Source organism: Anser brachyrhynchus (assembly GCF_964034855.1).
Source record: "Anser brachyrhynchus genome assembly, contig: SCAFFOLD_56, whole genome shotgun sequence".
Taxonomy (NCBI): Eukaryota; Metazoa; Chordata; class Aves; order Anseriformes; family Anatidae; genus Anser; species Anser brachyrhynchus.
In genome coordinates, this window is record NW_027663703.1 from 291952 (window position 1) to 312390 (window position 20439).

At 50.6% G+C, this 20439-nt stretch overlaps 8 protein-coding genes across 12 annotated transcripts in view; 5 read left to right on the forward strand and 3 right to left on the reverse strand.

Annotated features, from left to right (window-relative positions):
* The window catches only part of LOC308186976 (olfactory receptor 14C36-like), a 29672-nt gene extending 29408 nt beyond the window's left edge, over nucleotides 1-264 (forward strand). Inside the window, exon 2 of the transcript XR_013944407.1 lies at nucleotides 197-264. The gene's annotated coding sequence lies outside the window, so the exon portion shown is untranslated. The remainder of the gene's footprint in view (nucleotides 1-196) is intronic.
* LOC308186971 (olfactory receptor 14C36-like) overlaps nucleotides 1-20439 on the reverse strand; it is a 232119-nt gene that overhangs the window by 95620 nt on the left and 116060 nt on the right. The window lies entirely within an intron of this gene.
* The window catches only part of LOC308186965 (olfactory receptor 14C36-like), a 149685-nt gene that overhangs the window by 93165 nt on the left and 36081 nt on the right, over nucleotides 1-20439 (reverse strand). The window lies entirely within an intron of this gene.
* LOC308186987 (olfactory receptor 14C36-like) overlaps nucleotides 1-20439 on the forward strand; it is a 129267-nt gene that overhangs the window by 83571 nt on the left and 25257 nt on the right. The window lies entirely within an intron of this gene.
* Nucleotides 1-20439, forward strand: part of LOC308186968 (olfactory receptor 14C36-like) — a 45899-nt gene that overhangs the window by 19593 nt on the left and 5867 nt on the right. The window contains exon 2 of one of the 2 annotated variants that reach the window (XM_080609119.1): nucleotides 342-359. The exons of the other annotated variant lie outside the window; for it this stretch is intronic. The gene's annotated coding sequence lies outside the window, so the exon portion shown is untranslated. Of the gene's footprint in view, nucleotides 1-341; nucleotides 360-20439 lie in introns of those variants that run through there. 2 annotated transcript variants of the gene reach the window in all.
* LOC308186973 (olfactory receptor 14C36-like) overlaps nucleotides 13404-20439 on the forward strand; it is a 152049-nt gene continuing 145013 nt past the window's right edge. The window contains exon 1 of the mRNA XM_080609129.1: nucleotides 13404-13897. The gene's annotated coding sequence lies outside the window, so the exon portion shown is untranslated. The remainder of the gene's footprint in view (nucleotides 13898-20439) is intronic.
* LOC308186967 (olfactory receptor 14C36-like) overlaps nucleotides 13885-20439 on the forward strand; it is an 86134-nt gene continuing 79579 nt past the window's right edge. For 2 of the 3 annotated variants that reach the window (XR_013944405.1, XR_013944406.1), the window contains exon 1: nucleotides 13885-15024. Coding sequence is in view for 1 of the 3 variants with exons in the window: in XM_080609117.1 (XP_080465243.1) it covers nucleotides 13906-14868 (963 nt within the window). In the remaining 2 variants the exon portion in view is untranslated. Of the gene's footprint in view, nucleotides 15975-20439 lie in introns of those variants that run through there. The other variant, XM_080609117.1, reaches the window with a different exon arrangement.
* The window catches only part of LOC308186994 (olfactory receptor 14C36-like), a 43076-nt gene continuing 42887 nt past the window's right edge, over nucleotides 20251-20439 (reverse strand). The window contains exon 2 of the mRNA XM_080609155.1: nucleotides 20251-20352. Within this exon, the coding sequence (XP_080465281.1) occupies nucleotides 20299-20352 (54 nt within the window). The 3' untranslated portion in view covers nucleotides 20251-20298. The remainder of the gene's footprint in view (nucleotides 20353-20439) is intronic.

Sequence of the window (20439 nt, forward strand, 5' to 3'; positions counted from 1 at the left end):
ACACGTTATTATTATTAATGCTATTATTATTATTATTATTTTCCTGTCTTAATATACTTTCTTTATCTCAACTCACCGGCTTCACTTTCCCGTTTCTCTCCCCCATCCCAGAGAGGGAGGGGGGAGGGTGAGCGAACGGCTGTGTGGTGTTTAGCTGTCGGCCGGGTTAAACCATAACAAGCATAATTTGGTGGAGGTGCAGAGCTGATGGGCACATTTTGGAGGATGATCCTAGAGACCTTTGTGCCCTTTTCCCTCCTGACAGCAACGTCACTTCCTTCTCAAGAGTAGAGTCGCCAACAGAAGTGAGACAGATACTCTGGGATCAAGAATGTCATCAGAAAGCTGATCCCAATAAGATATGTGGAGGTCAGGAGCAGCCTAGACAAGAGAGATGTGAGATTTTGGGGTGGGAAGAAGAGCTTGCCCAGCAGAAACTTATGATTTGGTAGACCCAAGAGGGTTCATGTAATGTAGATGCTGTGGTAACACTGACTTAAAACAGCTATATACAGTCCTTACCTTACTTGAACCAGGAATTTTAATCCCTAAACCCAAATGTTACTACAACACTCTGACAGGAATCCATTTTCTTGCTTGCTAACCCTAATGTCTTCCCTTAACACTAACATTAAAATGGTCTCTTTAAACCTAGACTTCTTGGCAGGCCTAAAACACCCCTAAACCACAGAGCTAGTCCATGCCTTAACCACAGACGTGACACCACAAGCAGAACACCAAACACTCCCACTAAAACTTTGCTTAATCTCTAACCCAGAAAGTGAAATACAGGTACCGAGGAGGCTCTGTAGGTCAGCTACGACTCCCCCAGGTGAGCTCTGCCTCAGGAGGAATGTGACTGGGGCAGTGACTGGGAGGTCACTTCTGTCTCTGCAGCTGATAGGGCAGCAGCAGGAACGTGTCACGCAAAGGGACTGTGAGGTGCCTTGTGTCTGGAGGTGGCAGCTCACCCTTGGCTTCTCCCTGGGATGTGCACTTTGGGGCTGACATCTGCCAGTGGCCCTGCTAGGCCAGCAGAAGGCCCCTGCTTGGCATGCTGACTGTGGGATCCCCTCTGCCTCCATCCCCAGGAGGACCCAGACAGAAAGAAGGCCCGCACAGGGGTTGTCCTGTCCCTTCTGCTTGAGGCCAGGACTGGACAGCAGGAGGCACAAGGCTTGGCTGTGTCTAGCCAAGAAGCTGCAAGGCCAGCAGCAGGCCCGGGCCTTGGGAGATGCTGGTGAGGTGACTTCTGTCTGCTTGGCTGACAGGCCACAAGGAGCCTGATGGGTTGGGATGCCTGCTTTAGGAGTGGTTTCCACCCTGATGGAGCTTTCTTTGGTAGTAGGAAAGAGCAGGAGAGAAAAAAAGTGTCATTGAATTCACTTAGGAAGGTTGTCACTGGCCACAAGGAGGAAGAAATGTCCCCCAAAGAGAAGTGCTGTGGTGACAGAGGTCACCCAAAGATCACACTCTAGCTTTGTGTTTCAAGGAACAGCTGGTGAAGGTTGACGAGACATTGGTGAAATGATGGAAAGGCTGGGATGAGAGCAAGGTGGTGAACAGAGATGGCTGTCTGCAGACTTCAAGGAAATAGGGCAAAGTGTGGGACAGCATAGGAAAGCCTGCAGAGGAAAAGGCAGAGTGTGCTGGCAAGAATGGAAGGCCCCAACAGCCCTGACGTTTTTGTCCCTTTGCTTAGAGCTTCTGAGGAGACGAGATAGAGTCATTGCAATGGGGCCTCACAGCTTCCTTGATACCCTGTGCAGGGGTGGGGAGGTGTCCTAATGAAGTTCTTCTCGTGGCATCACACTGCCCACCACATCATACAGACCCCAAGAAGAGCCCTGAGCCAGACGGGGGGGTGCAGGATCTCCCCTCCAAGGGGCTGGGGTCAGGCCTTGGCCCTTCTCGTTCACCAAAACCCCATAGACTTGTACGTTTTTAGTTTCATCAGGTGTTCCCAAACCTGCTCTTCACTTACAGCAGGTGGGACTTTGACCCCCAGCCTCCATCTCTGGGTTCAGGGAAATGAAAGACTTGGGAAGCCTGATTGGCAGGGAAGACTGAGGAGAAGATGTTGCTGAGTCCCTCAGCCTTCTCCATGGCTGTCATTACCAGTTCACCCTTCTCATCCATCAGAGGGGGTACACTCTCCTTGGCCTTTCTTTTCTGAGCAATGTATCTGTAGAATCTCTTCCTGTTATTCTTTGCTTCACTTGATCAGCTCAGTTCCATCTGTGCCTTGGCTTTCACAGAATCACAGAGTCACAGAATCGTCTAGGTTGGAAGAGACCTCCAAGATCACCCAGTCCAACCTCTGACCTAACACTAACAAGTCCTACACTAAACCATATCACTGAGCTCAACATCTAAACGTCTCTTAAAGACCTCCGGGGATCGTGACTCAACCACTTCCCTGGACAGCCCTTTCCAATGCCTAACAACCCTTTCTATAAAGAAGTTCCTCCTAATATCCAACCTAAACCTCCCCTGGCGCAACTTTAGCCCATTCCCCTCATCCTGTCACCAGGCACGTGGGAGAAAGACCAACCCCTACCTCGCTACAGCCTCCTTTAAGGTACCTGTAGAGAGTGATAAGGTCGCCCCTGAGCCTCCTCTTTTCCAGGCTGAACAATCCCAGCTCCCTCAGCCGCTCCTCATAAGACTTGTTCTCCAGACCCCTCACCAGCTTCGTCGCCCTTCTCTGGACTCTCTCAAGCACCTCCATGTCCTTCTTGTAGCGAGGGGTCCAAAACTGAAGACAGTACTTGAGGTGCGGCCTCACCAGAGCCGAGTACAGGGGGACAATCACTTCCCTAGACCTGCTGGCCACACTGTTTCTTATACAAGCCAGGATGCTGTTGGCCTTCTTGGCCACCTGAGCACACCACTGGCTTGTATCTAGCCGACTATCAACCAGTACTCCCAGGTCCTTCTCCACCAGGCAGCTTTCCAACCACTCATCTCCCAGCCTGTAGCACCTGTAGCCTGACCCCCGACGGACACCACTCATCACCAGCCTCCACTTGGATATACAGCCATTGACCATCACTCTCTGGGTGTGACCTTCAAGCCAACTCCTTATCCACTCAATGGTCCACCCAGCAAATGCGTATCCCATCAATTTCGAGACCAGGATGTCATGGGGGACTGTGACAACACAATTCCAAGTAGATGACATCGGTCGGTCTTCGCTTGTCATCTGATGTGGTCACTCCATTGTAGAAAGCCACCAGATTGGTCAGGCACCACTTACCCTTTGGTGAAGCCATGCTGGCTCTCTCAGATCACCTCTTTGCCTTGCAAGTGCCTTGACATTGATTCCAGGAGGATCTTTTCCATGATCTTGCCAGGCACAGAGGTGAGGTTCACCATTCTGTAGTTCCCTAGGTCCTCCTTTTTGGGTGACCCTTTCGGTGACAAACTGGAGCTGATTGATACGGCGGTGCACTAAGGCATAGAGTGGTAACCTAGGCTAGAATAAGAGAAAGTGGGAACCAATAAGAAGGAGTTGTTAGGTTCAAACAGGCTTATAGAGGGCTACACGTGATCAAAAGGAATGCACCAATCAGAAGTCTGTAACTATGTTTGGCAGCCACGTGCAGCGCATGTAGGGGCTCAGAAAAGCTATATAAGATCTGGCATTGGGACAATAAAGGGTCTCCATTTCTCGACTATCTTGGAGTCCGTGTCGTCATTCCCTTCAAATGGTGACCCCGACGTGAAGGGGTAGAGCAATGCTGCACGAGCATCCGGAGGGAACCCAGCCGAACGAATCAAGCTCGCAGCTGGACTGCAGCTTCAACCCCGGGACATCGCCTGAAGGACAGGTGAGCGGCTGGGCATTCACAATGGGAGCCAATCTCTCATGAGAAGAAGGAACAATAGTAACATTATTAACGCAATTATTAACCAAAAGGGGTGTAAAATATGACCCATTTAAGATAAAGCTACTATTAAAGTTTTTGCAAAAACAAGGGGTCCCCTCGATGGCCTCAGCTATATTCGATGTAGAGACTTGGGAACAAGTGGGGGAGAAAGTGTGGGAGGCAGCATCAAGCGGGGATGTGACCGCAGCTGAGGTTATGACCACGTGGCGCCTGGTAATGGAGACTTTAAGAGCGTGGCAGGTGGAAAAGAAGGTACAGAGCGCCACCGCCCGGGCGATCCTGATAGCAGCTCCGGGATCGGAGTCTGATGAGCCACCAGAGCAGGACAATTTAATAGACGTGGGGGACGATCAAGAAGAGGGTCGCGAACCAGCACTGCTTAGCCCTACTCCGCGAGCCCCCTCAGCTCCCACATTGCTCCACCTTAACAATGCCTCTGTGGGAATTCGAGTTTTTGATCCACGGGAGCGATGGGAGCAGGTATGCCAGAAAGCTTTAAAGGACGGGGACCCAATAGGAATGGCTTTCCCCGTAGAAGTGCGTGCCAACGGTCCAAATGAGTATCACGCTTTTCAATGGGATTTAATTAAAGAATTACGAAAGACGGTGACTACGTACGGGTTGCACGCACTGTTTGCACAGTCATTGTTAGAGGACGTCATGACTGGTCAATTGTTAGTGCCCTATGACTGTCGCCAGATTGCTGCAATGATTTTAACCCCAACACAAAAGTTGCTGTGGGAACAAAAGTGGAAAGAAGGCTGCGAAACGGCCGCCTTACAAAATCTGGAGAGACAGCCTGGCGACCCTCTTATGGGAGCCGGGATCCCACAACTAATGGGAACTGAGCCATTGCTGGACCCGAGATTGCAGGCTAGGCTCAATGATGCCATCTTGCGACAGTCTGCATCTCTAGCTCTCCAGGCCATGTTGAAATTACCGGAAGTAGGAAAAGTTGAACCCTCATTTACGAGTATTAAACAGCAAGTAAGCGAACCGTACATGCAATTTATCGATAGATTGCGGGACGCTGTCAATAAACAGGTCGACAATCACGAGGCAAGAGAGGCATTGATATTAAAATTGGCTGTAGAAAACGCAAACACGGACTGTAAAAAGATACTCCAAGTGTTACCAGTTAATACTACGTTAGTACAGATGATAGAGGCATGTAACTGAGTTGGATCGGTGGAGCACCACACTGCCGCCTTAGCTGGAGCCTTTGCGGCAGCGCTTCAAATCGTGGGTAAACATTGTTTCTGCTGCCAAGCTACAGGACACCTTGCTGTCAAATGCCCCCAGCGGGGCATGGGGGAAGGCCGCAGTAACCCTGCTCCCCCCTCTGCTTGTCCCCGATGTGGAAAAGGGTGGCACTGGGCTAGCCAGTGTCACTCGAGATATAACACAGAAGGTCGGTCCCTGCAATCGTGACAGGGAAACGGGAGGCGGAGCGCAGGGCAGGGCCGTGCGACGACACAAGTGCCTCAGTCCTCGACGGTGGGCAGGCTGCCCTCATGGGATCTGCCTCGAGTAATGATGACAGCCGGATCACAACAACAGCAGAGCACTGCTCCAGTGGCCTCGCCAAATATATCACCGTGGATTCCCTCACTGCCAAAACCCAAGGAAGCGCCGGTTTGGATGTCTCCACAGTAGAGGACTGCACCCTTTGGGACACTCGGGTGCGCAAAATAATGCTGAACATTAAGGGACCAATAGGTAAAAGATATAGCGCGCTCCTGTTGGGGCACTCAAGCACCACCTTGACGGGACTTTTTGTACTGCCTGGAGTTACTGATGCTGATTATGAAGGGGTCATACAAGCCATGGCACGGACTCCCTCGCCACCGGTGCTTGTGCCAAAGGATACCAGAATTGCCCAGTTAATATTATTTAAAGCAACGGTTCCCCAAGCAGAACAGTGCGAGAGACGTGACAGGGGTTTTGGGTCAACAGGATCCCCGTCAGTCTTCTGGGCCTTGACCATTGCCACCAAAAGACCTATATTGACCCTGACACTACATCACCCGACCGCTGACCCCCTGAATGCCCTAGTCACGATGTTAATGGATACAGGGGCAGATGTAACAGTAATAGCCCTAAAGGACTGGCCCAGTTGATGGCTGTTGGATTCAACTGCAAAAGGCCTCATGGGGGTGGGTGGTGTTTCCAATACTTGTCAAAGTAAATATATGCTTACCATTAAAACTCACAAAGGTTCGGCATACCACGTTTGGCCATATGCTGCCCCAATACCTGTCAGCCTCCTGGGGAGAGATGTGATGGGGCAGGGCAATTTCATCCTGAGCTCTCCGGAAAATTTTCGATAGCGGCCATTGACAAGCGACCACTCATGAAACTCACCTGGAAAACTGAGAAGCCAGTGTGGGTGGATCAATGGCCGCTTCCAGTGGAAAAGGTCGCTGTGCTCCAAGAACTTATTAAAGAGCAATTGAAATTAGGACATATCACCCCTACAACTAGTCCTTGGAACTCACCAATATTTGTGATCAAAAAGAAAAATGGGAAATGGTGACTGCTCCATGACCTGTGTCAGATAAACAACGTCATGGAAGACATGGGAGCTCTCCAGCCCAGATTGCCTTCCCCTACTATCCTCCCTCGAAGTTGGAATATACTAATTATTGACTTGAAGGATTGTTTTTTTACTATACCACTTCACTCTGAAGATGCTCCCCGATTTGCCTTTTCAGTCCCAAAAATCAACAGGGGTGAACCCATAGACAGATATCACTGGACTGTACTATCCCAAGGGATGAAAAATTCCCCAACTATATGCCAGACATACGTTGCAGAAGCTTTGCGCCCTGTGCAAAGGCAATTCCCTCACGTGTACATTTATCACTATATGGATGGTATATTGCTCTCCAGCCCATCCAAGAGCTTAGCGCAAGAAGTGCTGCCTGTTCTACAGCAGGAGTTGCAAAAAAGAGGGTTACAAATTGCGCCAGAAAAAATCCAGACGGAAGCACCTTGGAAATATTTAGGCTGGAAGATATTACAACAGAGTATTCAACCCCAAAATGTAGCCATCACAATGGAAATCCGCATGCTGAATGATGTCCGGAAGCTTATAGGAAATATAAATTGGATACTAACGCTCTGCGGCATTGATAATCAAACCTTAGCACCATTGTTTGAAATTTTGAAGGGGGACATGGACATTAATGCACCCCGAAACATGACTAATTGGGCCAGAATAGCTTTAAGCAACGTTGAGGAAAAAAATTCAGCCCAACAATGCCAACGATGCGCGGAAAACTTACCCATTCAGCTCTACATATGCAACCAGAATCCGCAACCTTTAGCTATCATTGCGCAATGGGATCCCGCCGCAGCAAATCCACTATTGTTACTGGAATGGGTATTCTTACCTCATCAACCTACTAAGACATTCGCGACTCGCATTGAAATGTTTGCAGCCTTAATTAAGAAGGGCAGAGAACGTATCGTAGAGATAGCTGGAGAGGAACCAAAAAGCATTGCTATCCCGATAGTTAAGGACTGCCTCAACTGGTGCCCCCAGAATAGCATTGAGCTGCAAGCAGCCCTTTCGGGCTTTGATGGTCAATTAGATATACACCTCCCTTCTCACTAAATGTTCACCTTTTATAATAATGTGCAACTCGAGGTTAAACCCCTGTATAGATGGCACCCTGTCCAAGGACAAACTGTATTCACTGATGGGTCGGGGCGAACAGGAAAAGCAGTAGTTACATGGGAACAAGGGGGCCAGTGGAATCACATAATGGAAAACATTCAAGGCTCCCCACAAATAGTAGAATTACATGCAATAATATTGGCATTTAAACAGTGGCATCAGGTCCCAGTGAATATTGTGTCAGATTCACAATATGCGGTGGGAGTGGTACAACGAATTGAACGGCACGTTGATCAGGCACATTCAGAATGAAGCACTATTTGCAAAATTCAAGGAATTGCTATTCCTTGTTGAGCAACGTACCCATCCATACTGCATAATTCATATTAGGAGTCATACCACCTTACCAGGTTTCCTTACAGAGGGGAATGCCCGAGCCGACCACCTAGCTAACATAACATTGCAAGTCCCGGTACCAAATACACTATCTCAGGCTCATTTGTCACACCAATTCTTTCACCAGGCAGCGAAAGTATTGTCCAGACAATTTGCCATCCCTATAGTAGAGGCAAAACTCATAGTCCAAACCTGCCCAGATTGTCATGGGCAGACAGGCCCACTGACTACCGTCAATCCTAGGGCCCTCTCCTCCCTCCAGATTTGGCAAACCGACTTTACTCACATTCCCAAATTCGGAAGGTTAAAATATGTTCACGTATCCATAGACACCTTTTCACATGCAGTCTGGGCCACGGCGATGGCAGGCAAGACTAGCCGCCATGTCCAAGCACATTTTCGTGCAGCCTTTGCCGCCCTTGGAATCTCAAAAGAAATAAAAACAGATAATGGCCCTGCATATGTCAGCCACTCTACAACAGCATTTTTTCACACTTGGGGTATCACGCACAAGACAGGCATCCCACACTCACCCACAGGACAAGCCATAGTAGAACGAGTACACCGCACAATAAAGGACCTGCTAGCAAAACAAAAACAGGGGGAGACCCAAGAGACACCACAGAATAGGTTAGCTAAAGTAATCTATGTTATGAATCAGTTAACACTACCTTTTCAACACGAAGATGTACCACCCTTTATTAAGCATTTTAAAAGAATGGAATCAGGACTAACATCAGTTAAAACAGGGAAAGCGATGGTTATGATGCAAAACTTGGATACCGGGGGGTGGGAAGGACCATACCAGTTAATAATTTGGGGGCGAGGGTACGCTTGTGTCTCCACAGGACAAGGACCACGATGACTGCCAGCCCGTAGCGTGCGGCCTTGGTTGGGACCACTGGCCTCCTCCACCTCTGCAGTTTCGGCGCCGCATGGGTCTCAATCCAGCCCAGATGATATTTCAACAGCTTAAAAAACTGAATGAGTTGTCTGATAAGCTAACAACAAGCTCACCGGGATTGGAGCCTTGGCTAAAGGGATTAGGAATAACCGGGTGGCTAACGGAGTTGGTAAAAGATAATGATTATTTTGTTTATCGCGTTTGTTGCAATTATAATAGTTATACCAAGCCTGTTGCAATGTTTGCAAAAAATGATTAAATGTTCATTGCGCATAATTTGGCTTCTAGAAACAAAAAAAGGGGGAATTATGGGTGACCATTTCGGTGACAAACTGGAGCTGATTGATACAGCGGTGCACTAAGGCATAGAGTGGTAACCAGGCTAGAATAAGAGAAAGTGGGAACCAATAAAAAGGAGTTGATAGGTTCAAACGGACCTATAGAGGGATACGCGTGATCAAAAGAAATGCACCAATCAGAAGTCTGTAACTATGTTTGCCAGCCACGTGCAGCACATGTAGGGGCTCAGAAAAACTATATAAGATCTGGCATTGGGACAATAAAGGGTCTCCATTTCTCGACTATCTTGGAGTCTGTGTCGTCATTCCCTTCACTCCTTTCTACCCTTAATCAAAAGGGGAGTGATGTTTCCCTTTTCCCAGTCACCAGGGACTTAACCCAACTGCCAGGACTCTTCAAATAGGATGGAGAGAGGCTTGGCAACTACATCAGCCAGTTCCCTCAGCACCCTGAGATGCAAGTCATCAGGCCCCAGAGACCTGTTCGTGTTTCACCAGGTGGTCTCGAACCAGCTCTTCACTTACAGCAGGTGGGACTTTGACCCCTCAGCCTCCATCTCTGGGTTCAGGGAAATGAAAGACTTGGGAAGCCTGACTGGCACTGAAGACTGAGGAGAAGACATTGCTGAGTCCCTCAGCCCTCTGCATGTCTGTCATTACCAGTTCACCCTTCTCATCCATCAGAGGGGGAACACCTTGGTCTTTCTTTTCTGAACCATGTATCTATAGAATCTCTTCCTTTTATTCTTTGCATCCCCTCCCAAGCTCAGTTCCATGCGTGCCTTGGCTTTCCTTATCCCATCCCTGCACATCCGAAACAAAACCATGCATGAAGGCCTGGAAAAAGGAACCCTGCACCATAGAAGCCATTCTGGAAAAAAAACTCGGAGGTAGGAAGCGCAGTTTTCTGGAGGTGCAAAGCTGATGGCCACATTGTGGACGATGCTACTAAAGACCTTTGTGTACTTTTCCCTCCTGACAGCAACGTCACTTCCTTCTCAAGAGTGGAGTAGCCAACAGAGGTGAGACAGATACTCTGTGATCATGAATGTCATCAGAATGCTGATCCCAATAAGATATGGGGAGGTCAGGAGGAGCCTGGACAAGAGAGATGTGAGATTTTGGGGTGGGAAGAAGAGCTTGGCCAGCAGAAACCTCGGATTTCATAGAGGTAAGAGGGTTCATGTAATGTTGATGCTGCAATAACACTGACTTAAAACAGTCATGTATGGCCCTTACCTTACTTGAACCAGGAATTTTAATACCTAAACCTAAATGCTACTACAACACTCTCAAAGGAATCCATTTTCTCGCTTGCTAACCCTAATGTATTCCCTTAACACTAAAATTAAAATGGTCTATTTAACCCTAGACTTCCTGGGAGACCTAAAAAATCCTAAACCATAGAGCTTGTCCATATTTTAACCACAGACCTGACACCACAAGCAGAACACCAAAGACTCCCACTGAAACTTTGCTTAATCTCTAACCCAGAACGTGAAAAACAGGTACCGAGGGGGCTAGAGAAAGTGGTGAGCTCTACCTCAGGATCTCCTGCCCCAGCAGGAGGAATGGGACTGGGGCAGTGACTGGGAGGTCACTTCTGTCTCTGCAGCTGATAGGGCAGCAGCAGGAACGTGTCACGCAAAGGGACTGTGAGGTCCCTTGTGTCTGGAGGTGGCAGGTCAGCCTTGGCTTCTCCCTGGGATCTGCACTTTGGGGCTGACATCTGCTAGTGGCCCTGCTAGGCCAGCAGAAGGCCCCTGCTTGGCATGCTGACTGTGGGATCCCCTCTGCCTCCATCCCCAGGACGACCCAGACAGAAAGAAGGCCCGCAGAGGGGTTGTCCTGTCCCTTCTTCTTGAGTCCAGCACTGGACAGCAGGAGGCACAAGGCTTGGCTGTGTCTAGCCAAGAAGCTGCAAGGCCAGCAGCAGGCCCAGGCCTTGGGAGATGCTGCTGAGGTGACTTCTGTCTGCTTGGCTGACAGGCCACAAGGAGCCTGATGGGTTGGGATGCCTGCTTCAGGAGTGGTTTCCACCCTGATGGAGTTTTCTTTGGTAGTAGGAAAGAGCAGGAGAGAAAAAAACTGCCACAATTGCTCCTTGGAAGGTTGGAACTGGCCATGAGGAAGAAGAAATGTCCAGGGGAAGAACTGGTCTTGCTGCTAGAGCCTGAGAAAAAGAAGGCATTAAGTGCCTCAGCCTTTACCTCATCTCTTGTCACCAGTTTTCCCGCACATCCAGTAAAGGATGATGATTCTCCTTAACCCTCCTTTATTTAAAGTATTTATCTGAAGAGTTTTTTATTTTTTTATTTTTTTTTGTCTTTGACAGCAATAGACGGATAGAGCTCTAGTAGGGCTTTGGCCCTTCTAATTTTGACCTGCACAGTCCCTTAACATTTGGGACACAGATCCAACCAAAATGAAACCACGCATGAGAAGGATGCACAGAAGAGGTGGAACCTGGCAGCCTTCCATCCCCTGCTCTTCTGTGACTCGGTGCTGCAGTTCCATTCAGCTGGTTACTCCTGTGTTATCCAAACTTCCCTGCAGCTCCTGATGCTGCTGTCTTGTCAGAGATAGCACAATCACATGAAGGTTGAACTCTCTGTCTTCAGACATGAACAGCTGACATAATGGAGCATCTGTCCGGGAGAACCTTGAGAAACTGCAGGATTGTGCATGAAGGAACGTCATGACCTTTACAAGGAGAGCCCAGTCCTGCATCAGAGGAAGAGGAACCCCACATATAAGGGAAGACTGGGACCCTGCTGAGTGAGCAGTGCGCAGGAAGAGGAGGGCCTGGGCACCACGAGGGATGCCATACGAGCAGTGGTGCTGCTCACCACGAACCAGGCCAGCTTCCTACAGAGCTGCCTTACGAGGAGCATGGCCACCAAGAAGATCTGAGTTATCAGACTCAGCTCAGATCCAGTGTGACACCACACAGACAAGACTCTGTAGCCAGCAGAGGTAGACGTGTGGGAGTCCCTAGGACAGCCTCGTGTGGAGAAGATCAAGGGCTGTGACAAGGGTGAAAGTCCCAACAGGGCCCAGGGCTTTGTGTCCATGGCTATGGCTGTTGTCTCTGCCACTGAGGCCGAGGAGGAGACAGCTTATCGGTAAAGCACCAGGGCCTCATTGCCTCCTCGCCCCCACCCATGAACCAGGCAGGGCTCGTACCATTCTCCTGCACTTGGCCATGCACATCCCCATCTCCTCCTGCCCCACGAAGAGCCCTGAGCAAGGTGTGAAGGGAAAGGATCTCCCTTCCCAGGGGCTGGGGGTCAAGGACTGGCCCTTGTGCTTGGTGAAACACATCCAGTTTGGAAAAGTGACATCAGGGTCACCTTCACATTGTCTTTCTGTAGTTGTCCTCAGTGCCTCCAATGCTCTGCTCTAACGAGCTCCAAGGGAGGCTGTGTCAGGGCTGGCCCTCAGGGGGACACTGCAGGAAACTTGCCTCTGACTTGGACTTGTTGAGAGATGTCTTCAATTGTCTCTCAGTGCCTGAGCTTCGTGGGCTCCTCAGCAGAGCCCCCCGAGGGGGGATTCCAATGCCTTGGGCTGGGCGTCTGGTGCTGAGCTGGGCCGGGCTCGTGGGACAGAGAGAGCTCGTGGCAAGAGGGCCCTGGTGCAGAGAGACAGCTCTGCCCAGGAGCAGCTCCTGTGCACAGCGCAGCAGGGCTGGGGGCTCTGACCGCAGGTGGCACGGGGACAGGAGAGAAGGAGAGAGGGCTTGGAGGCAGTTGGCAGTGGGAGGATGCTGAGAGCTGCCTGCAGGAGAAATCTGCACAGCCCTTGACAAGGTACGTCTCTGGTTGCAGGGCCATGCAGCTGCACGTCCTGGAAGAGTCTCCTGCTGGGTCTTGCTTCTGGGAGGGCAGTGGGCAATGCAGTAGGCTTTGGGAGTCCTGCTGGATGGCACTGCGAGGTGAGGAATTCTGGCAGAAGTCCCTCGGAGTGCCCTAAGCCAGGTGCCCCCAGTCAGCCAAGAGTGGTGTGGCCAAGCATCCTCCAGACACTGCACGGGTGCAGCTGGGATGGTGGCACATCCCAGCTTTAAGATATCCATCTCTGTCTGTGGGCGATCCTCCTGGTCTGCAGGCTGCTCTCCAGCAGGATGCAGCTCTCTCGTGGCATCCTTGTGTTATCCAGGTGCCCTAAGGAGGAGACACCTCCGTGCTAAGGCCATGTCCGTGCTGCTGGATGGCTGTCTGTGGGCAGCTGGAGTGAGGCCTCTGCAGCCCAGGATAGGAGGAAAGAGCTGAGATCCTGCTCATGCAAGACAAGGTGAGGATTCTATCCCAATGCACTTGGACTGGGGCTTCTCTGCTCTCAGCTGTCTCCAGTTTCTTCTCAGGGAAACACCTGAGCAGGACAGTCCTTCAGCTCACAGAGGGGTGACACAGGGCAGCTGGGAACAGGAGTGTTCAGCAGTGTCAACTGCAGCTCTGTTCTGCATTGGGATGCATTGTTCGAAACAGAACTGCAAATTTCATTGACCTGATAAATGGACTGAACTTGAGTTTCCCCCATTTTCCTGCCTCCCTCCTGCTGCACAGCAGGAAGGACTCCTCTGGAGCCCACAGCAGCCCCTGCTCCCAGTGCTCACCCAGCACCAGCCACAGCTCAAGCAGGAGAGCTGCAGAAAGGTTCTCCTGCATAGAGACAGGATTGGGCTGGTGGGTGCTGTGAGGCTTGCAATAAATCTCCCTCAGAGAAGTGTGTACTAACTTTATTCTTCCTTTATCATCTTCAACAGGCAGCTGTGTCCAAAGTCAGAAAATGCCCAACAGCAGCTCTGTGAGCGAGTTCCTCCTGCTGGCATTCGCAGACACGCGGGAGCTGCAGCTCCTGCACTTCGGGCTCTTCCTGGGCATCTACCTGGCTGCCCTCCTGGGCAACGGCCTCATCCTCACCGCCGTAGCCTGCGACCACCGCCTCCACACCCCCATGGACTTCTTCCTCCTCAACCTCGCCCTCCTCGACCTGGGCTGCATCTCCACCACTCTCCCCAAAGCCATGGCCAATGCCCTCTGGGACACCAGGGACATCTCCTACCAAGGATGTGCTGCTCAAGTTCTCTTTTTTGTCTTCTTCTTTGGTTCAGAGTATTCCCTTCTCACGGTCATGTCCTATGACCGCTACGTTGCCATCTGCAAGCCCCTGCACTACGGGAGCCTCGTGGGCAGCAGAGCTTGTGCCCAGATGGCAGCAGCTGCCTGGGGCAGTGGCTTTCTCAATGCTGTCCTGCACACGGCCACTACATTTTCCCTGCCCCTCTGCCAAGGCAATGCTGTGGACCAGTTCTTCTGTGAAATCCCCCAGATCCTCAAGCTCTCCTGCTCAGATGCCTACCTTAGGGAAGTTGAGGCACTTGTGTTTAGTGTTTCTTTAGTCTTTAGTTGTTTTGTCTTCATAGTGGTGTCCTATGTGCAGATCTTCAGGGCAGTGCTGAGGATGCCCTCTGAGCAGGGCCGGCACAAAGCCTTTTCCACTTGCCTCCCTCACCTGGCCGTGGTCTCCCTGTTTGTCAGTACTGGCATGTTTGCCTACCTGAAGCCCCCCTCCACCTCCTCTCCATCCCTGGACCTGGTGGTGGCAGTTCTGTACTCCGTGGTGCCTCCAGCACTGAACCCCCTCATCTACAGCATGAGGAACAAGGAGCTCAAGCATGCGCTGTGGAAATTGATGACTAGATGTGTTTCAGAAGCAATAAATTTTCATTCTAGCTCTACAGATGGCTAAAAATGTCAGTGACTACAAGAACAACTAATATTATATATATTATTATTTTTGTGTGTGTTTGTTTATTTATGAGTGTTTTCATTACAGGAGTTTCTTTGTTTTAATACGGCTGAAATTGCCTGTTAAAATGATATGATTCATCTCATTTCTTTTACTGTATGTACCTTTCGAGTATAGTTCAGAGAGTCTGTACACGAGGAGGCCGTCTCTCTGTGAACATAAACAAAGTGAAGGAGCCTGCACTGCCTTCCTTGTGTGACGTCCTTCCTGTGAGAGCTGCTCTGGCTCTGCAGGGGCAGTGCCATGTGCAGGGCTGCAGAGGAAAAGAGTCCCATCCCAGCAGCACGGGCAGGGAGCACCAGCGCTTGGGGCATGCCGAGCTGCTCTCTTGCCACTGCCCCCCTCTGGTGCTGAGCCCTGCTGGTGGGGTCAGGCCCAGCTGCTCCTGTAGCTTGGTGCCAGTGCTGCTGTGGGGCTGTGCTGGGACTGCAGGCAGGGACAGGCAGTGGGCACGGCAGTGGCACAGCCGGCCTGCGCTGCAGCACTTCCCTCCTAAGGGGGGATCTCCTCCAAGGTGGACTGACCACAGCTCAAGGGCTCAATCTGCTGTGAGCAGGCAGAGGAGAGCTCTGCAGCCCCAGGGCACGCAGCAGCCCCAGCCAAGGAGTCTGGCGAGTGATTTGACTGCAAGGTCCCTCCTGCCCTAGCACCTCCCAGAACTGGCACGGCACTGGCTCCTGTGTGTCAGAGAGGCTGGGAGCCCAGGAGCTGTGCCATGGGCTGGAAGGGTCACAACCAGATCACTTCTACCTGGGCAGATTCTGGGCCAAAAAGGGGGTGTTTTGTAGGTGTGGTATTATGAACTCAGTGGTGCCTCGGAAGCTCAAAGTCCAGTAGGAAGCTAATGGCTGTTAAGTGGCCGGTGAGGTGACTTTTTTCTGAAGCAGCTGACAGGTCATCCCTTGACTCCTGGCTGGGATCTGTGCCTTTAGGCTCACATCTGCTGGTCTCCATGATAGGCCAGCAGATGCATCTACTCTGCACACAGTTTGTGAGATCCTCTCTTCCTAAGTATTGGGTAAGCCCCATAGAGGAAGGGGTCTTGGATTGGGGTTGTCATGTCAAAGTTTTGAGCTTTTGCCTGAACTCATTCTTCAGGGCTGCTTTTGTTGTGGTGCAGAGCTGCTGGGCACATTGTGCAGGATGCTCCTACAGCGTTTGTGTCCTTCTCCATGCTGGCTTAGGAGCTGCTTCTTTCCCAGGAACAGAGTAGCCAACAGAGGTGAGACAGATGCTCTGAGTTCATGAAAGCCATCAGAAAGCTGCCCCTAAGAAGATGACTGATATGGGGAAGTCAGGAGAAGGCTGGCCAGGAGAGATGTGAGATTTGGGGGAGGGAAGAGGAGCTTGGCCAGGAGAAGCTAATGATTTTGGACAGGTAAGAATGCTCAGGTAATGTTGATCCTTCAGTAAAGCTGACTTAAAGCAGACATGTGAGGCCCTTGCCCTCTTTTAACCGGTAACATTAATACCTAAATCTAAATGCCAGTCCACACCCTGACAGGAATCCACTGCTCTAAGTTTTGACCACAATATACCTTGAGCCAAAATTAGTCCATAACACCTTTTCCATTACCTTTACTCTATTGCTCACCCTGATCCCTGCCCTTAACACTAGCATTTAAATGCTCTGTTTAACTCTAGCATTCTTGCAGACCTAAACAAAACCCAAAACAAAGAGCTTGCCCATACCCTAACTGCAGACCTGACACCCCAAGCACAACACCAAACCCTCCCACTCAATATTTGCTTAAGCTCTCACACAGAAAGGTTCCCCGTAGTGCCTAATGCCATACATGAACAACTAACATCCAAACCCTGTCCTCCTGTACATTAACCTCCTCACCTTGAACCCCTCTCCCAAAACTTAACGTTAGGTTCCTGTTTCCTTGGAGCAGGGCAGGAACACTGAGGTTGTCGTGCAGTCACATGGCATTCACAGATGAGTGTGAGGGGCCATGGATCTGATCAGCTTGTGGGCAACAAGGAGGACATGGGTGGGAATGCTCTGCTGAGCTCAGCTCTGCCTCAGGATCTCCTGCCCCAGCAGGAGGAATGTGACTGGGGCAGTGACTGGGAGGTCACTTCTGTCTCTGCAGCTGATAGGGCAGCAGCAGGAACGTGTCACGCAAAGGGACTGTGAGGTGCCTTGTGTCTGGAGGTGGCAGGTCAGCCTTGGCTTCTCCCTGGGATGTGCACTTTGGGGCTGCCATCTGCCAGTGGCCCTGCTAGGCCAGCAGAAGGCCCCTGCTTGGCATGCTGCCTGTGGGATCCCCTCTGCCTCCATGCCCAGGAGGACCCAGACAGAAAGAAGGCCCGCAGAGGGCTTGTCCTGTCCCTTCTGCTTGAGTCCAGGACTGGACAGCAGGAGGCACAAGGCTTGGCTGTGTCTAGCCAAGAAGCTGCAAGGCCAGCAGCAGGCCCAGGCCTTGGGAGATGCTGGTGAGTATCTATGATCAGACTCTAGCTTTGTGTTTCAAGGAACAGCTGGCGAGGGTTGACAAGAGATTGGTAAAATGATGGAAAGTCCTGGATGAGAGCAAGGTGGTGGACAGAGATGGGTGTCTGCAGACTTCAAGGAAATAGGGCAAAGTGTGGGACAGCAGAGGAAAGCCTGCAGAGGAGAAGGCAGAGGGTGCTGGCAGAAAGGGAGGCCCCAACAGCCCTGACGTTTTTGTCCCTTTGGCTAGAGCTTCTGAGGAGACGAGATAGAGTCATTGCAATGGGGCCTCACTGCTTCCTTGATACCCTGTGCAGGGGTGGGGAGGTGTCCTAATGAAGTTCTTCTCGTGGCATCACACTGCCCACCACATCATACAGACCCCAAGAAGAGCCCTGAGCCAGACGGGGGGGTGCAGGATCTCCCCTCCCAGTGGCTGGGGTCAGGCCTTGGCCCTTCTGCTTCACCAAAACCAACCAAGACTTTTCTCAGCACAGCGCTTTGCCTGTCTGGAATCATGGCCTCCAATCATGTGCCCTAACAAGTCCCTGGGGAGGCTTTGTTAGGAACAGCCCTCAGTGGGGCCCATTAATACTCCAAGTCACTTCAACTTTTCCTTCTGACTTTACTTTCTGAAGCAGTTGCATCATTCTCCTCTCAGTACCCAAGTTTTATTGACTCAGCACCAAAATACACCATGGAACTCAGTAAGACATCGAAAGTCCTAAGCAGACATATATCTCCCATAATTTTCTTCAAGTCTTCAAGACTTGTGCAGCTAATTGGAGAGCTTTCATGGTGTAGTTAAGGAGGGAGATTTCAAAGAGCATCTAAAAGAAATTTTTCCACATTTTAAAGGCTGAATTTTCTTGCATTTCAGTTTAGAGCATCATTCTCCTATAGAGAATATATCCCTTTTCTAGGGTTTCTCCTTTGGAGCTCTGCTTTGATAAGAATAGTAGGGTTTTTCATATTTAAAAACAAACAATAGGAAATCATGCTGCAATTTTCAAAAAAACCAAACAAACTTCAAGTTCGTCATTTTTTTTTGCCTCCAGTGATGTTTATCTTCCCAAAATAATGACTGTACAAGATGTATTTTACACTGATTAATAGGAAATTTAAAACAATAGTGTTAATATTAATCCGTATCATACTAATTCAATGAGAAAAGATGAGTTTCTTGCTAAGGAAACCATTAGACAGACTGCTGAGATATGGGCGAGCTGGAACTCACTGAAACTCAAAGCAGCAACTGGGTTGCTGAGAGCAATCGGAATGATCAAAGAGTAAGGGGAGTTGCTCTGCTACTTAAGTACTAAAGAAATTACTGGGTATTCAGGCAGAGCTTTGCTGTCAGACAATAAGCAAGCAGGACATGTAAGAGACCAGAGCCGTTTGGAGGATTCGTATGTAGCCAGGTGGAGTTCCCAGGGCACCTCCACGGCCAGCAGTGGTCTTTGTCCCTGTAACTGCAGCCCAGACCAGCACAGGAAACCCCTTCAAAGACAACACCCTAGTTCAGTGGGTTCCTGGGACTGACCTAAATCTGAAATGTCCATTGGAAACCCATGATACTCTCCCTTATTCCTACTAGACACTTGAACACCCATTTACATTCCTGGGTCATCTTTAGCAAATTCCGACTGAAAAACTCAAGTATAGCGTGATGCAAATGTCTGAGGCAGAACCCATCATCTTCCCCCACTTTGGGGAATCATCCCCTTCCAACTAGGGATATGAAAGTGAAAAATGTGAAATGACCCATCAGGTCAATGAGCAGAGTAAGGGAAAGTCACACATATTGTGCTGGAGTGTCAGAAGGCAAAAAGCATTGCACTATGCCTCAGAGTAATCAAGGAGACATAATCATGTTCATCGATGACATAAAGCAGAGTGAAGGATGTTGAGTTGTGTCCTAACATGAAGAAGGATGCACATCACTGGTGAAGGAACTCTCTTTTTGTGCCATCACCAATGCAAATTACACAAGAACTACATCAAATAAAGGTAACGTGTCCAACCCTGGCCCTGTCACACCACGGGGCAGCGGAGGGACCTTTTTCACTTTCAGCCTCTTTTTCAGAGAGGCTTTGCCCTCTCCCTGTGCACCATGGGGCAGAGCCTGGCCCTGGACGCTGCGTGAGCGCCGTGCAGGTCGTGGCAGGCTGCGGTGAGGGGACGAATGCCCTGGGCCCCCTTCCTGCTCTGCCCAGGCCAGCAAGGGCCCCGAGCGGCCTCGTGTCCCCTGCCCCTGCAGCTCGGGGCTCCCTTCCCCAGCCCTGGCTCTGCAGCACCAAGCCCTGCTGGGAGCCCTCCCCTGCATGCTGCCACCGCTCCCTGACGCTGCTGCTGCCCTCTGCCAGGCACTGCCCAGCCCAGCCCAGCCCCTGCCCACCTCTCCCCACCTCCCGGTCCTTGCCTGGTCACCCAGTCTTGGCCCTTTCCGCTTGTTCACTAAAGGTCTCTGAGACCTCTGTGCTGTGGCCTCGCTGTGTGTCCTGGCATTGCAGAGCTCCCATCAGCCCGGGCATCCTTTGGCTTCGCTTTACTGTGAAGACCCACTCGCTGCCCACCCAACACAAGGCACACGGCATCCCAGGTGAACCCTTAGAATGTCCTGGTGGTTCCCGATACCTCCCTGATGCCGCCAGCCCTGTCACGTTTCAATCCCAGGAAGCTGCTTCTTGACCCGTCAGGGCCTCTAGGGGCTCTGGGAATCCACCAGTGACGACTCAGTCCAGCCCTGGCTCCCTCACCCCCCACCCTGTGCCCTCCTGCCCCTGTGTCCAGGTGGCACCCAAGCACAAGAGTGAGGCCTTGAGCCTGGCACTTCCTGAGCGTCTTCTGCACTCCAGTTTGGGAAGAGCCCTGAGCACTGAGCAACTTCATTTTATTAACAAGATGCCACAATGGAGGCCAGGTGTCATTTAGGAATAAACACATTCAGAGAAAGCCTCTGGGTCACACAGAGGGTTGGTCATCTGGAAAAGAGTAATGAAAGCAAATATTTATCTGCAAACAGAATTTTAAAGAATACGTACCTAAAGGTCACAAATTGCCTGAGATTA